Here is a 16,664-nt window from a genome sequence, read left to right as displayed (position 1 = left end):
TTTATCAAGACTTAACTCAGCTTTCCCTATCTCTGATCCTCTTATCGAATCAACAGCATTCTGCTATCCACATCTTTCCTGGTTTGACATACTTAATTTTTTTTCCATAAGAACAAGTATCTCTTCCAGCCAACCATGTTTTTTCTTCAAAACTTCAAACATTTCAGTTTTTTTGATAAGTTTAGAAGCCACATTTTTCTCAAATACCTCTGTAAAGTTTCTTCCTGAAAATTAAAAAAAAAAAAATCAACATTTTTCAAGGCATTGTGGAACTTCAGTCAGTTTGAAAATGAAGTCTTAATATTACCCCCAAAATGCCAAGTTTATACAGATTAGATATGAGGTTCTTAACAGTATTATTAGCAAGTATGTATTCCTTTTCTTTACTTAATAATAGAAAGCCTTCCTTAAAGTTTTATAAACTTGGAACTGTTGTTATAGGATTTGCTTGTACCATATGTGTAGTAAAGCTGCTTTTAAAAAAAAATTCTAGCCTGTTAGTGTCTTGTGTTAATTTCTTTTTCCCATGGAATGATAAACAGAGCTATTTTATTAGCATCTCAAAAGTAACACTTGTAGTTAATTTTGTCACCATTTGTATGGACTAGATTCCCATAGCTGGGCATGAAGGAGATGGCAAACTTCCTAACCAGCTCAGCATTCCCTTTAAGTGAAGCCACCAGGTACTGACAGAACTTGGCATTGACATGGTTCTCTGGCTGTAGGTAGAGCCTGAATCCTACATCTCCAATCTTGGAAGCTTCAGGGATGTCTTATGCCTGGAAACCAGGACCCTTCCTGGTTTTCTTGTTCTGTTTAAGATTCAAAGTCTGTGTGTGACCTAAGGAGTGGGGAGAAGAGTCCAATCAGCCAAAGTCTAACATTAGATCCAACACTTGAAATTTTGGGTGAAAGTATTCCCTGATCCCCAGATTATGGGTGGTCTCAAAGTTTTGTGCCCCTTAATTCCTGTTACTGCTTCTATCTAGTATTATATTTTAAGAATATCTGTTTTTCCTAGTGGATTCTAAGTTCCATAAGGGCTATGTCCAAAGCTGTCAGGTTTACTGGTGAATGCCCCAGCACTTAGCTCAGGTTTATTGGTGCTCAATAAACATCTGTGACTGGTAAACAAATAGAGGGCTTTCCAGATGACTTAGATAATGAAACAGCTTGGAATGGGCTCATAAGAAGTGACTATAGACATTTAACCAGAAACAGGAAAAATGGGGTGGGGGTAGGTGGGTGGGTGGGCATATGACAGAAGAAATCAAATATTTGAAGGAAAATCAAATGGAAGGAGATAAAGGCCAAGAATAAGGCAGCATGATAAGATAGAAAGAAAAGGACCCCAGGTGTTCAGTCTGGGACAAAATCTTAACCTCTATATTTGTGACAAAAGGACAGGTGTTCAAACTATTTTTGCCTCATCTATGAGGATGTTAGTGTTAACCTCATAGAAATGTTCCAAAGGTAATAAGACAGTTCAACTTATTTAGAAGTGTGTCTATCATATGCAGTTGATCCAGAAATGGTAGATAATATTAATTACTATTATGTTTCCTCAATATAATTCCAGAGGGAAAAACGGAGAAAAATGAATGATAAGCTTTCACAGGCTTAGTTCAACTTAATTTAAACCAGATCTTCCTAAAACTTGAACCTTCCAATATAAGAATGGGTCACTCTGAGGCAGTATGCCCAATGACAATGTAGAGAAATCATGTTCTATAGGTCAAAGGTGTTGATAATTTAAGGTTTGTGTATTATACTTCCGAGTGAATGGAATGGTTAAATTTTGTGTACGCACCTAGGGCAAATTGTTTTGGTCTGTTTGTGTGTTTACTTCTCCCACTTCACTTCCTGGTGAGTTAATTTTTCTCTCCTTTATAGAATCAGCATTCAGAAAGTTGAGTTAAAAAGATTGATTAGGCTACAGATGTACAATTCTTGTTATTATAAAAACCAATTTAAATAGATTTGCCTAATGATATGTTAGGCTATTCTTACATGTATTTTTTTTTCATCATCACCTTTGGCAGATTAAAAATTAGATACATTAAATAAACTTAAACATAGCTTTAAATCTCAAAAGTCATAATCTTGGAAATGGATCATTGGAAGTGGGCTTTGTTTAACTGAGCATATTTTGTCTTTCAGTTTGGGAAGCAGCACATAGAAAACCTTTTCAGTGACCTGCAGGATGGAAGACGTCTCCTGGACCTCCTCGAAGGCCTGACAGGACAAAAATTGGTGAGTGACTTATTTGTGAGAAAGATAATCATAATTTTAGTAGAGTTTCAGACCAGAAGTAAACTCAGCAGAGATTTATGAGCTCTAGTAAAATTCAGTAATTTACTAATTTCTAATTTAGCTAGCAATGCAGGAACTATTTATGAGCAAGACAGTCTTGTAATATTATTTTAATTTTGATATAGTCTATCATATGTCGAGCAACAGGGTAAAAATTACAGGTGGATAACATCATGGATGTGTCTGAGTTCACTTGACCAGGTTCTTGCAGTGGGGAAAAGAGCTCTGGAATCCAGATCTCCTGGTTAAAATAATCTTATTCTTAGTTTTCTATTATTCTTGCAAGCTACAGACACAGCCATCCTGCATATCAAGTGAGTCCTGCTAAATTATTGTCAGAATTGCTTCTTTGCCCCTCATTGAGACTTCCCAACACATTCAACACACACACACACACACATCTTGTAGCTAAAATACAAACCCACTTTGCTGAATTTTTCAGGATTTTTCAGGATTTTCTGTATATAGGATCATATCATCTGCAAATAGAAAATTTTACTTCTTCCTTTCCAATTTGAATGCCTTTTCTTTTTATAGCCTAAATGCTCTGGTTAGAACTTCCGTTACAAAGTTGAATAACAGAGGTGACAGTGGGCACCTTTGTCTTGTTTCTGATCTTAGAGGGAAAGCTTTCAGTCTTTAATCACTGTTTATGATGTTAACAGTGGGTTTTTCATGTATGCCCTTTATCATATTGAGGAACTTTTCTTCTATTCCTAGTTTTCTAAGGGTTTTTATCAAGAAATGGTGTTGGATTTTGTCAAATGCCTTTTCAGCATTAATTGTGTTGATCAAGTTTATTTTTCCTTCTTTATGTTAATGTGGTATATTATAGTAATTGGTTTTTCTTACGCTGAACCAACCTTGCATACCTCAGATAAATCCCACTTAATCATGGCATAGAATTCTTCTAGTGTGCTGTTGGATTCAGCTTGCTAGCATTTAGTTGAGGTTTTTGCATCTATATTCATAAGAGATATTGGTCTGTAAATTTCCTTTCTTGTGGTATCTTTATCTGGCTTTGGTATGAGGGTGACGTTGGCCTCATAGAATCAATTAGGGAGTATTGTATTGACCTCAATTTTTTGGAAGAATTCGAGCAGGGTTGTTGTTAATTCTTGGAATGTTTGGTAAAATTCCCCCGTGAAGCCCTCTGGTATGGGGCTTTTCTTTGTTGGGAGGTTTACTTCAAGAAAGTCATTTAGAATTTGTAGAATGGATGGAAGGAAGAATAGTGAGTTAAGAGTGTAGGACATGAGGCTTTGATGTCTTCTGGGCAATAACTAATGATGGCTTCTATTAATGTTAAAGAAATGAAGATAAGAGAGGGTAAATAGAGCAGGCATCTTAGAGGCAGAATTTCTAAGACTCCACCACTGGATAAATATAAATACATTATAATGAAAGATGCAAATGTTAGTTTAAAACTACAGGACAAAATATGACTTTGGAGATTGAGAGTGAGGGTCAGGGAATCAAGATGATTGAGTTTTTGAGCCTTAATGACTGGGACAATGAAGGTAACATTAATAGAAATTGTTTACTTTAAATGTATGTGGCATTATATCACCGTGCTAGACCCACATCTCTTAAACTTTCCCAAAAGGTGTGGAACTTACTTATCTATCTTACTAAAAAATATCCTTACTTACCTCATGCATGCCGATATTTTTCTCAGGGGTCATGCAATGAGCTATAGAATGAAAGAATGATCCTTATGAAAATAGCCTTGGTCTTAAAAAAAAAATTGCTATCATTATTCTTGAAGGGTGGTCAGTTAATGTTAAGAAAGTACTTTGACAAACACAATTAGCCCAAAATCCTTAGATTCCCTACAGCAATGCTTCACAGACTGTGTCCTTTGAAAATACTCAAATGTAGAAGTAAAATTTATAAATGGTTTCATTTCTAGTAGTAGATGGTTGGTCTCTCTGCTGGGCAGTAAACACTGTTTCATTTTGTTTTCAGCCAAAAGAAAAAGGATCCACAAGAGTTCATGCCCTGAACAATGTCAACAAGGCACTGCAGGTCTTGCAGAAAAATAATGTAAGTGGCAGCTTTTACATGGTCTGGACACCACGAGACAGCATGGTTAATGTTTGAGTGAGAGCTCTAGCACCAAATGCAGACATTTCAAGTTCTCTTGTAAATCAAAGTAGTTATTATTAAGAGCTCGTGTTCTAGTTCACATGTCTCCTTGTGGCTAATGGAATTCCGGAAGTGAAACTGTGCAAAAGAGGACAGTGGAATAGCATGACCCAGACGTCATAGGCTACTCTGTGTTGTTTTCAGATTTTGCTTGATACAGTTATATTTGTCGGGCAAATTTGGCCCTGCAGCAAACTAAGTTCCTTACAGCAGTGCTCTGTGCAACAAATGGATTTTACTATACTATTATTGTTTATGTAACAGGTGTGTTAGAACATGATGATAAAGTTTGTTTGAATTAAGCCAATATTTATTCAACTCCTTATCTAAGCATGCAAATTATGCAGAAAAATCACTCTTTAATTCAAAGTAAGAACTGCAAATTTGTTTTTTATTCCTGTTTTTAGTTTTAGTTTTAACTAGATGAAAATATATGCCTGGTGTTTGGATTGATAAACAGTCATATCTAAACAAATGGGCAGTTTAAAGGGGTTCTAGTCACCTCAGAATCATTTCGAGGACCTTCCTATCTATCATGGCTTTGGAATCAGTCCCCATTCCTTATTAACTTCCTACAACGTTTCTAATTGACCAATACATTTACCAGACAATTTTAGTAGCTTCCTAATTACATCTCTCTTTCAAGGATAAATTCAAATGAATTAATCACATTTTCTTAAAATAACCATAACTAGTGATAAATTACTAGTTGTGTATACTCCCCCAAATATTGCTCAGCTCATCTGCCAGAGGATGACGTCACCCAGGATGTGGAACTGGAGGCTTTGCAATAATTGGTTAATTTATGAATTTAGGGTCATCATCACATTTAACCTATGAAAATTAATTCATAGAAATATTACATATTTTTATTATTTTCTGAGATTAATTGTATGTATTTTACTTCTCTGCAGCCAGAATTAGTCTATGGACTGATTGACTCATTATACGTTTGATAGATCCTTTTGAAAGAGCAATAGCATATAAAGTTATGTAAACTGCTTAACAATATTGAGCACTTACACAAAGAAAACGTCTTTTTAAATATCAGTTCACCATATTCCATTTCAAAATACAAAAACAAGGAAAACAAAATTCAGAGAATTATTATATTGGGTCAATTTGATGTAATTAAACTCCCTCCACCATGAAAATGTCACTTTAAAAAGAGACATCTGTATCCCCTATAAAATAATGGATTAATGTAGGCATGTATTTTGGTTGATAAGAGTTTTATTTTTTCATGTACCTATTATAGATTATGATTGTGTGAGCTTTCCTCTACATGTTGTTAATTTCAAAGTTTTCAATATAGGACCAGAAGAAACCCTGGCAAAAAAATTGAGAAATTATAGAAGATAATCTGTCACTTTGTGATAGACAAATAATTCTTAGGTATGAAACCAAAAGCATGATTTTAAAGGAGAAAAAATGATAATTTGAACTTCATCAAAATTATGAGTTGTTTCCTTACATTTTGATGTATTTCAGTGTTTTAAGCTTTTAATCTATATTTTCGTGTCCTCTTTTGAAATGTTTGTCTACCCAAAGGCATGAAGATATCGTGCTATACCATCTTCTTTACAGCCTTTATTGTTTTACCATTTGAATATGGACCTACATTCTATTTCAAATTGATTATTCTATATGGTGTAATGTGTGGATTAAGATTCAGATTCTTTTAAAAATTTAGAATCTAATTGACACAATACCATTCATTATAAAGATTGCTCTTTCTCCATTTTTCTGCAATATTATCTTTACCATAAAAATGTGTCCATATTTATGTTGGTCTATTTCTGTACTTCATTCACTTCCATTGTTCTGTTTGTCTATACTTTCACAAATATTATACCATCTGCTTTGCTGTTGTTTGATAATACATCTTGACATCTAGTAGACTAGGTTCTTCCACTTTGTTCTTCATTTTTTTCTTAGCTATTATTGGTCCTTTGTGTTTCTGTAAACATTTTAGAATCATCTTTTCGGTTTCCACATAAAACCTGCTTGGAATATGATCAACATTTAATTTAATCTATAGATCAATTTGGGGAGAATTGACATCTTTACAGTATCAGTACTCCAATTTTCTCCTATGTTTTTGTTAATACAGTTTTATAATTCTAGGTTTTACAGAATGAGGCCAAAAAAATGAAAAATGGGCGAGAAACTTAAACAGGAAATTCACAAAACAGGATATTCAAAAGGTCAAAAATCATATTAAAATTATTCAAGCTCATTAGCAATTGAGAAGATTTAAAATAAAACTGCACTTCAGTACCAAAAGACTCACTAAAATGGTTGCAATTAGGAAGACTAATAATGCCAAATGTCTTACAACCAACAGGTGGAAATGTGACTTCAAACGACCATTGAAAACAGTTGGGAATTATCTGCTATGTATGAACATGCAGATTTCTTAGGAACCAACAATTTAATTCCTAGGCATATAACTATATGGAAATACATATCCATGTGTGCCAAAATATATATATGACTCACTATGTTCATGGCAGCTTTATTTGTAAAGTTATAACTTGAAATGACTGGTATATTACATGATGGGATATTATTATACAGTAATGAAAATGAATCAATGATAGCTAGACACAATACACAAGATGGATGAATCTCATGCAAGAGATTTGAACAAAAGTGAGACGCAAAAGTATATTTACTATGATTTATTTTAAATGAATTTCAAAAGCAGGCATTAACTGTTCCATGGGTTTTAAAGTCAGGAGAATGGTTAGATCTGGGGAGAAGTGAGGCAGTAGATTTCATAATGGGATCTTCTGAAGTGCTGAAAATGTTCATGCCTTGACTATGCAGTACAATTACTTTGAGAAAATTCATCATGCTGTACACCTCTGTACTTTTTTGTATGCTTCAATTTTTAAAAAAGTTAAATAGGAGGAACCTATGAAGGGAAAGTTAATCTAACCTTATAATCTCCCAAACAACAAATGATGTCTATTTTTATCAATATTACCATAGACCCCATATTTTCTCATGAAATAGTTTAATGAATGTGATAAGTGAATATAAAAAATTAGAATGTGGCTAATATAGTTTATGGATATCTTCTAGAAAGGTCATATCTCTTATAGAAAATAGAGAAGCTTCCAATGTTATACCAGGTAAAGGCCCCCATCTAAGAGTTTAAATTTGAGGAGGAGCCCTATACAAGTAGATATCCACAATGTTCCCAGTTAAGCCATGGCCATATTGAGGAACTGTATAAAACTGGGGTCTCTGTATTAAAGGACAGAATTGCAAATAAGACATTCTGAAGTGGAAATGAAAACCCAGAGAGTGATCACCTTCACCTGGATTAGCTCCAGGCCAAAATACACAGGATATAAATGTTATATAAAAAATTTTATCTTCTTATATTCCTCCATTATTTTGTAATAAAAGACAAATACAAAAGAGGTGGGAATATTCTCGGTACAACTTTATTAGCCTCTTATTGTTATCATAAATATATACACAGCTAAATCAAAGAGAATGTTCAAGAGCAGCATGTTTCTCTAAAAATGGGTTTGGGTGTTCTATTTCAGATGAATAAATGAGTCTGGGGTAAGGTATAAACAGATCATCAGCACATTACATTAAATAGTAGATAGAGTAATTTCAAATTTCCTATTAAAGAACACAAACTTTTTAGCATAAACTATAACATAGAAAAATTTTTAAAGGCATTGAATGGAGGTTTTATTTAGTCATATCTTAGAATAACAATATGTTTTTATTCAACACATTATTTATTGAATGCCTACTGTGTGTCAGATTGCATTCTAAGTGGTAGGGATACCACAGTTGATGATCAGAACAAACACAGCCGTTTCTGTCACGGATCTGCAATCACATGGATTGGGAATATTAATCATATATATGTAATGTATAGGTAAGTGAATGAAGAAGAGATCAACTGATTAGGAGATCTAGGAAGACTTTGTGTTTAAGTTGTCATATGAGGAGAGTCTGTAAGGAAGTGAGGGAGTAGCCATGGGGTTATCTAAAGGAAGATGGTCCAGCCAGAGGGAATAGCAAGTGCAAAGACCTTGAGTGAAAAAGTATTTGGAAAGAGGACTCATTAGGTAGAGAAGGTGTTCAGAGAGGTAGTAGGGTAGAGGTGGGAAGGAGAAATCAGGAGGAGCCATGGTTAGCATTTGGACTTTGCCCTGAATGTGATGACAAAGACTAAAACCAAAAAGGCTATTATAAAATGCATGGTTAATAAAAAATATACTTTGAAAAAGCAGTGATAGAAAAATTAATAAAGAAGAACTTACTGGAAAATTATTTTTTAAAAGTACCATTTTTGTCCATGAAGGTTATATTCAATAATGAAAACATAATACAACTGACTGCAAAATAGAAATACTAATGAAACCATAAAGAAAAATTGATAGAAATATATTTTTCGGAGTGTTCCGGTTTACTAAAGCTGCCATTATGCAAAATACCAGAAATGGATTGGCTTTGATAAAGGGGATTTATTAGGTTACAAATTTACAGTTCTAAGGCCATGAAAGTATCCAAACTAAGGCATCAACAAGAGGATGCCTTCACTGAAGAAAGGCCGATGGTGTTCAGAACACCTCTGTCAGCTGGGAAAGCATGTGGCTGGGGTCTGCTTGTCCTTTGCTCCCAGGTTCTGATTTCAAAATGGCTTTCTCCAAAATGTCTCTGGGCTTTTGTCTCTCTTAGCTTCTCTCTTTCAGCTCCTGTGCATCTTTGCTTGCTCTCCCAGGGTGTTTCTCTCTGTGTTTGAGGGTCCTTTCATAGCTTCTCCAGGGCAAACTTTGGGCTTCATCTCTTAGCTTAGCATCTCCAAACGTTCTTCTGTCTGCATCTCCCAGTGTCTGTTGTCTGTATCAGCCCCTGAGCTCTCTTAAGGACTCCAGTATACTAATCAAGACCCACCTTGAATGGGCAGGGTCACACCTCCATGAAAATAATCTAATCAAAAGGTCTCAGCCAATGTTGGGTGGGTCACATCTCCATGGAAACAATGTAATCAAAAGATCCCACCCATAATAAGTCTGCACCCACCAGAGTGGGTCAAGAGAACCTAGTCTTTCCTGGGGTACACCACAGACTTAAACCGGCACACGGAGCCTTTAGTTCACCATTGTTAGATTGCAACACACTTAGCAGAAAAAAAATGAGAATATGAATAATATAAAAACTGTAGATCTAGTAGCTTTGTTCTACCTTTTGACACTCCGTAGCATAGTAGAAGATTCTATAAAATATGTGTGCATTATGTATAAATCTCTCATTAAATTAACCAAATCCAAATCTGGGCTACTAACAAGGCATTCAGAAAATTCTAGCTCTGTCAGTATTGGTAATGCTCCTTTCTATCCCTAGAGAATGGCCAGAGATGAAGTAGACCTATATGATGCCTTTCATAGACAGGCAACAAGCCTTTTACTTGTAGCCCATTGAGATATCCACTGATAGAGTCATCATCCAAGTCCCAGATGCCCTATGAAGCCAAGTGTATCATTAAGAGTCATAGTATGAAATGTGTGGCATGTGCAAAGACAAACGTGAAGAGAGTGTAATGAGGGGAATACATACAGAGGTATGGACAGGGTTAAAGGACGAACGATGAATGTTGAAGCATCTGTGGACTAGCATGATGGCCTTTACCACCCTTAGGCCTAAAGAGACAAGGGGAGAGAGCTGGTACCCTAGCCCAGTGAAAGCTCTAGCCTTAGGAGAAGGGCCATTGGACAGCAACTATCACCATGAATATTGGGAAAATGCAGCTTCTGGTGGGGGAGCTGGGAGGAGATCGATACCACAGCCTCTCCGTACAGACCTCCAATTTTACGCCAGTGCTACTGTTTGACTGTACCTAATGACAGAGCAGAGAGAAAGAGAAAATCGGTGGAGTACTGGGAGGATCATCTCATACAAAAGATAAAGATCCTGGAAGTGCCTACCTGTACTCTGGGCTTCTCTGTTTTTTTCTTTTCCTGGGTCAAATGGGGACTTGAGACTCTCTATGCTGAGAGTCCTAATGTTGGCTAGGGTCCAACCTCACTGGGTGTACAAGGAAATAATTTTCTTTTGAGAGCATATCACCAGCTCTAGGTGCTGACAGGGAGTAGAGGTGACTTCTGACAAATTTTGGGACCAGCAATATCACACCCCTTTCCCATGCTTCTGGGAAAAGCAGAGCCAGGAGATAAAAAGAGGCTAAGAGTTAGTTATAATTTTTGCCCTGCTGCACAGCCTTCCTAAAAGAATAGGGAAACATTAATATATAAAAAATATTCCTGTGTCATGTACAAACTGCAAAATGGGTAACATATTAAGATGCAGTGAAAATGTCATTAAGTACACAAAAAGAATTTTAAATGCTTTTACTTTGATAATAAATGCAGTAACACTAGAAATTAATAATGCATTTTTGAATTTAATTAATTTAAAATGTGTTGAAGAAGCAATCAAGAGTACAAAACCACATTTATGTAGGAAAAGATATTCCATATGAAAACCCATGAGAAATAGCTTAGGCTCTACCCAGAGGTTCAATTTTTGTCTTTGCTTTTATCTTCATTAAAATAACAAGGATAAAATAAATTAATTCAAGCTTTCAACTAAAAATGTTACAAAGAGAAAAAAAGATGCTCAAATGAAAGTAGGAAATAGAAAAAAAAGTGCAAAAATAAATGAATTAGAAGAAAACACTAAATTTAAAAGCTAGTTTTTGTAATAAAATGAAGACTAATCTCTTATAAATGTAATCAGGAAAAAGAGGGGAGAAAAGCAAATATATGAAATGTTAAAGTAGAAAGGAATTACTAAAGGTAAGTGAAAGAGATATAGAAACCAAAAATGGTATCTGCATAGACCTCAATATGTTGACTATTAAAAAATGAAATTGGATTGTTTTCTATTAAAAATTTTAAATTACAAGAATTAACAAAATAGAATGTAGAGTACAGTATTCAATAATAAAGAGAACTTAAGAAATCAAAACAAACAAATAAAACTTTTGCAAAGACATCTGAACCCAGTAGAACAAGTGGTAAATTCGTTCAAACTTTTAAGACATTGATAATTGCTAATAGATAATCATATGAAGGGCTTCCCAATTCTAAAAACCTGCCTGCAAAACTGGTTGTTAAAATCACTCAAAACAAACTAAACCTCCTGTGTCCTTCTTGGGCAGGTGTGTTGAGCCCATGTCTCCAGCCCGGGTAGTTTCTAGTGGCCTCTTGTCTTCTCATGACATGGTAGCCTGGACACTACCACTCTTGACTTTGAAACTCAGGGAGGAAGAGTTGGGATCTCACTCCCTTTACTGTAAACAGTCACCTGATTCCTTAAGCAAACTATTCCCTTTTGTATTCTCTGCATATCAGGGGCAATTAGAAGAGAAAGGTCACAAAAGATCCTGTTATGCCCTCCCTCAGGGCAAAGGGTGGTGTTACCCAAATGTAAACTTATAAAACCATTCCAGCCATTTCTACATATGTGGATGGAAGTGAAAAGGAATACTAGAGAAGACTTGCATTATAATGGGATGACACTAAAATTAGTTACTGCCAAATCTATCATCATCCATAAAAATGAAAATCTGCTCCAAGATATGCAGTTTCTATATCTAAACATAAAAGAGGCTTATATAAATTATAGCATTCCACCTAAGAAGTATGGGGATACTGGTACTAATATAAAAATAATATTAGGATTGTTTTTTTAAACATTCAGAGACCTTTAATAAAATTCATACAATTACATAAATGTACAAAAAAATAGCAATAGTAATGAACATTTCAAAATGAAATAGATGAAGGAAAGTTCTCTCTATATGTAAATTACCTTTACTTGTAAATCATGTTCTCTCTATACATAAATCAAAATGTATATACATGTATACTGTGTGTTAATTTTAAATGAGAGGCCTGATACGCTCTTTTTTATTGCAATTTTATTGATATATTCACACACCAAATAATCTATCCAAAGTAAACAATCAGTGGCTCACAGTATCGATCATATAGTTGTGCATTCATCATTACAATCAATTTTAGAAAATTTTCATTACTCCCAGAAAAAAATAAAAATAAAAAAGAACACCTAAAACATCCCATACACCTTATCCCCCCTATTATTTATATAAATTTGTCTTTATTTTATTATTCATCTGCCCATATACTAGATCCAGGGAGTGTCAGTCAAAAGGTTTTCACAATCACGTGGTCCCATGATAAAAGCTGTATAGTTATACAGTCATCATCAAGAATACAGTCTACTGGATTACAATTCAGCAGTTTTAGGTATTTCCTTCTAGCTATTGTAATACACTAGAAACTAAAAAGGGATATCTATATAATGCATAAGAATAACCTCCTGAATGACCTCTCAACTCTATTTGAAATCTCTTACCCACTGAAACTTTATTTTGTTTCATTTCTTTTCCCACTTTTGGTCAAGAAGGCATTTTCTATCCCATGATGCCAGAGCCAGGCTCATCCCTGGTAGTCCTGTCCCACATTGCCAAGGAGACTTACACCTCAGGAGTCATGTCCCATGTAGGAGGGAGGGTAGTGGATTTATTTTCAGAATTGATTGAGAGAAAAGCCACATCTGAGCAACAAAAGAGGTTCTCTGGGGGTTACCCTTAGGCATAATTATAAGTAGGCTTATTTTTTCTCCCTTTTTACCCTCATTGATAATCTACATTTCTACACTCTTCTCCAAACATCTCTCTCCTGTCTTTTCCTACCTGCCTGTAGCACTCCATATAGTATTTCTTGTACAGCAGCTATCTTGTTCATAAACTCTTTCAGTATCTGTCTGAAAATATTTTAAACTCTACTTCATGTTTGAAGGACAGTTTTGCCAGATATAAAATTCTTGGTTGGCAGTTTTTCTCTTTCAGATATATCTTGAATATATCATATCGCTGCCTTCTCACCTCCATGGTTTTTGCTGAGAAATCTGCACATAGTCTTGTCAAGCTTCCTTTGTATGTGATGGATCGCTTTTCTCTTGCTGCTTTCAGAATTCACTTTGTCTTTGACATTTGGCTATCTGGTCAGTAAATGTCTTGGTGTAGTTCTATTCTGATCTGTTTAGGGTATGCTGCGCTTCTTGGATCTATGATTTTATGTCTTTCATAAAAGTATGGAAATTTTCAGCCATTATTCCTTCCATTATTCTTTCTGCCCCTCTTCCCTTCTCTTCTCCTTCTGGGACACCCGTAACATATATTCATTTGTTTCATGTTGTCATTCAGTTCCCTGAGACCCTGCTCATATTTTTCCATTCTTTTCCATATCTGGTCTTTTGTGTATAGGATTTCAGATGTTCTGTCTTCTAGTTCACTAATCCTTTCTTCTGCCTCTTAAATCTGATATTGTATGTCTCCCTTGTGTTTTTCATCTATTCTGTTGTGCCTTTCATTTCCATAAGTTCTGCCATTTGTTTTTTCAAACTTTCTAGTTCTTCTGTATGGTCACCCAGTGTCTTTTTTATATCCTTCATCTCTTTTGCCATATTTTCCTCACCTCCTTGATTGATTTGATTTAGAAGATTTGTTTGAACATCTTTAATTAGTTGTTTCAACTCCTGTATCTTATTTGAAGTGTTAGTTTCTTCCTTTGACTGAGCCATATCTTTGTACTTCCTAATATGACTTGCGATTTTTTGCTGGTATCTAGGCACCTGCTTTCCTTGATTAGTTTATTCTAGAGGTCATTTTCTCTCTTTTACCTAGTGTTTTCTTGTTGGTTGGCTTTGTTCTCTATCTGTTCTTTGACATTCAGTTCAACTTGTTCTAGATCTCTAGCATAGCTTCTGTTTAACTGATGAAGATTTCTCAGCAATTATTTTTCTGTTTCTTGCCCTACCTATATGGAAGTTTTTTTAAGGAAGGTCTCCCCAGATAGGACCGAACCCAGTCAGGTTTTCACAGACAAGACAGGCCCAGGACTCACAAAGAGGGTATAATCTGTATCAATGTTCCCTGGGAATGAGACCTAGCAGGATGCCAGTCTTTCTTGTGAAGCCTCTGGATTTTGTGCTTTTTCTGTCCTGCCCATCAGGTGGCACTTGTCAGCGCACTGATCCCCAATGGCATAAAGTGATATAATGCCTTTAATTCTCAGCAGGCTCTGTTTATGCCAGGGGTGTGGTTGAGACAGAAGCTGAGGCAGAAGGTGAGCTTAAACTGGTTCTGTTTTACAGCCCCTGGGGTCTGAACTCTCTGAATGAGAGCTGCCACTTGTGCTAGTTTTCTTGGGGAAGATTTACCCTTTAGGGAATTATCTCCTTTTCCTGACTAGTTACTTTGTCTCACAGATATACCTTAACTCTGCCTTTTCCTGGGGCAGTGCTGAAACCTGAGAATGCCTACAGCTTTCTTTAATGGCTGCTACAAAGTGAAAAAAAAAGGGGGGGGGGGCAGATTCCTTTTCAGAGCTGAACCCCAGACCCCAGGTTCCTGAGTCAGGAGCTGGAGTTGGTACCTGGCTCTGTGTGCCTCCTGGTTCCTTTGTGCTTGATTCATGTTTATCTGTTCTCACAGCTTGTATTCAGCAGTCTGAATTTGTTAATTAATTCTGCATTTGGAGCTTGGTTGAGCTACCTTCCTTTGCTCCTAGTAGAGACTGCTTCTTTTTCCCACTCTGGAGAGATTCCAAGACAGCCAGCTATGCTAGTGGGGGAGGGGTTCTAGCCTCCACATCTTGGGAGAATAACAGTTCTGTGCTGTGATCTTGGCCCTTCCACCCATTCCAGACTGGTGTATGATGTGTGTCTGGTCATGGAAGTGCCCCAAACAATTGTTCCAGACAGTTCCTAGTTATTTACTAGCTGCCCTAGAGGAGAAACTGTATTTCACACCTCCCTACACCATCTTACCATGCCCCAAAGATTGTTTTTAAAGGGAGATTAGATGCTTCTTTTCAAAGGGATACTTTGTGGTAGATTCAAGATCTTCTTAGCTCAAGCTTCCTTCTCAGCTTCTCCCCCACTTTGGCCTATTCTTTTGTAGTAAATCACTAGTTCTAGAACATTCCCTAATTCTTAACTATCTCCTTAATTTGACCCTATCCCTCAGTTTTGTTTCCTTTCCCTATCCTGACTTCTGACCTGCTATCTTCACTCAAATGCTGATCACACCTTAGCTCTGTAGATCTTGGATAACAAGTTTACATCCTGATTTGCATTCTCCGTGTTGGCCTGAAGTTTTAGCCTGAAGTCTTATCCTTGCTATCAATAATTTATTTTGGGAAACCGCTTATGGAGAGGAAAGTACTTCTAAATGCAAAGATACCTTTATTAAAATATTTGCCGAGAGTAAAGCTCATTTATAATAAAGTTGACTGTGCTTTCAAAAAGCAAACACAACAAAGTACAACATCCTGTGAAGCAGACCATGGCCCTAACAAGTGGTTCTGCTTGTCTATATACAAGCTCAGCATAAAAATGTATCAACAGGTTTCATTTACCTGTAACTTGTTCAGAGTCGACAGAGCAGACCCCAGATAAGATGGAAAGGTCTCTCATAGTTCCATTCTCTCCTTTTTTAACCCTTTCACTCCCTTATTTGTGAGCAGTCCTCTTTGTCAGGCATTCTGAGTTGAGTATTCCAGTCTCTAACTCCTCTTCTCTCAAATGAAAAGAGATATTTAATGGATCATTGAAACTTGTTTATTGACATATTCTCCTGTAGATATAGCTAAATTCCAGTCAATGAGGTTCCTCTCCCAGATATTTGCTTTTCATTCATTCTTTATCTTGTTGAATAATGATTAATTTTCTTCACTGGCAAAGGAATTTAGCCATTTGAATTCTGGTAGGGAGATATATCTGTTTGTATTGTCTTAAACTGTGCCCAAGATACGTTATGATTCATCTTCCATTCGTTGACTGATACTAGTTTGTGTCCTCTCTTCCATCCCAAGATTTCCATGTATATATTTTCAAAATTCCAATGCCTTTTTTAAAATCATAAGTCATTAGAATGCACTCTATCATTATTTTAAATATTCTTACAAAAAATGTAGTGTTGAAATATACCCTGGGTATATAAGCAGGACTTTACTGATGTAAGAATTAATATTAGCTGGTACAGCTGTAGATCTCATAATTATCTTCAGTACACCACTCTCATGAATTGTCTATGACAAGGTGGTAAATTATTACCAAGTAACTTCAAATATAGA

The 16,664-nt window shown here is 35.8% G+C and overlaps 1 protein-coding gene across 9 annotated transcripts in view; it reads left to right on the top strand.

Annotated features, from left to right (window-relative positions):
• Window positions 1-16,664, top strand: part of DMD (dystrophin) — a 2,178,366-nt gene that overhangs the window by 227,273 nt on the left and 1,934,429 nt on the right. For all 9 annotated transcript variants that reach the window (XM_037821041.1, XM_037821045.1, XM_037821047.1 and 6 more), the window contains 2 exons: window positions 2,161-2,253; window positions 4,282-4,359. In XM_037821041.1, coding sequence (XP_037676969.1) covers window positions 2,161-2,253; window positions 4,282-4,359 — 171 coding nt within the window. The remainder of the gene's footprint in view (window positions 1-2,160; window positions 2,254-4,281; window positions 4,360-16,664) is intronic.

Source organism: Choloepus didactylus, chromosome X (assembly GCF_015220235.1).
Source record: "Choloepus didactylus isolate mChoDid1 chromosome X, mChoDid1.pri, whole genome shotgun sequence".
Taxonomy (NCBI): domain Eukaryota; kingdom Metazoa; phylum Chordata; class Mammalia; order Pilosa; family Megalonychidae; genus Choloepus; species Choloepus didactylus.
The sequence above is the reverse complement of the archived record's forward strand: the minus strand, read 5'-3'. Positions and strand labels throughout refer to the sequence as shown.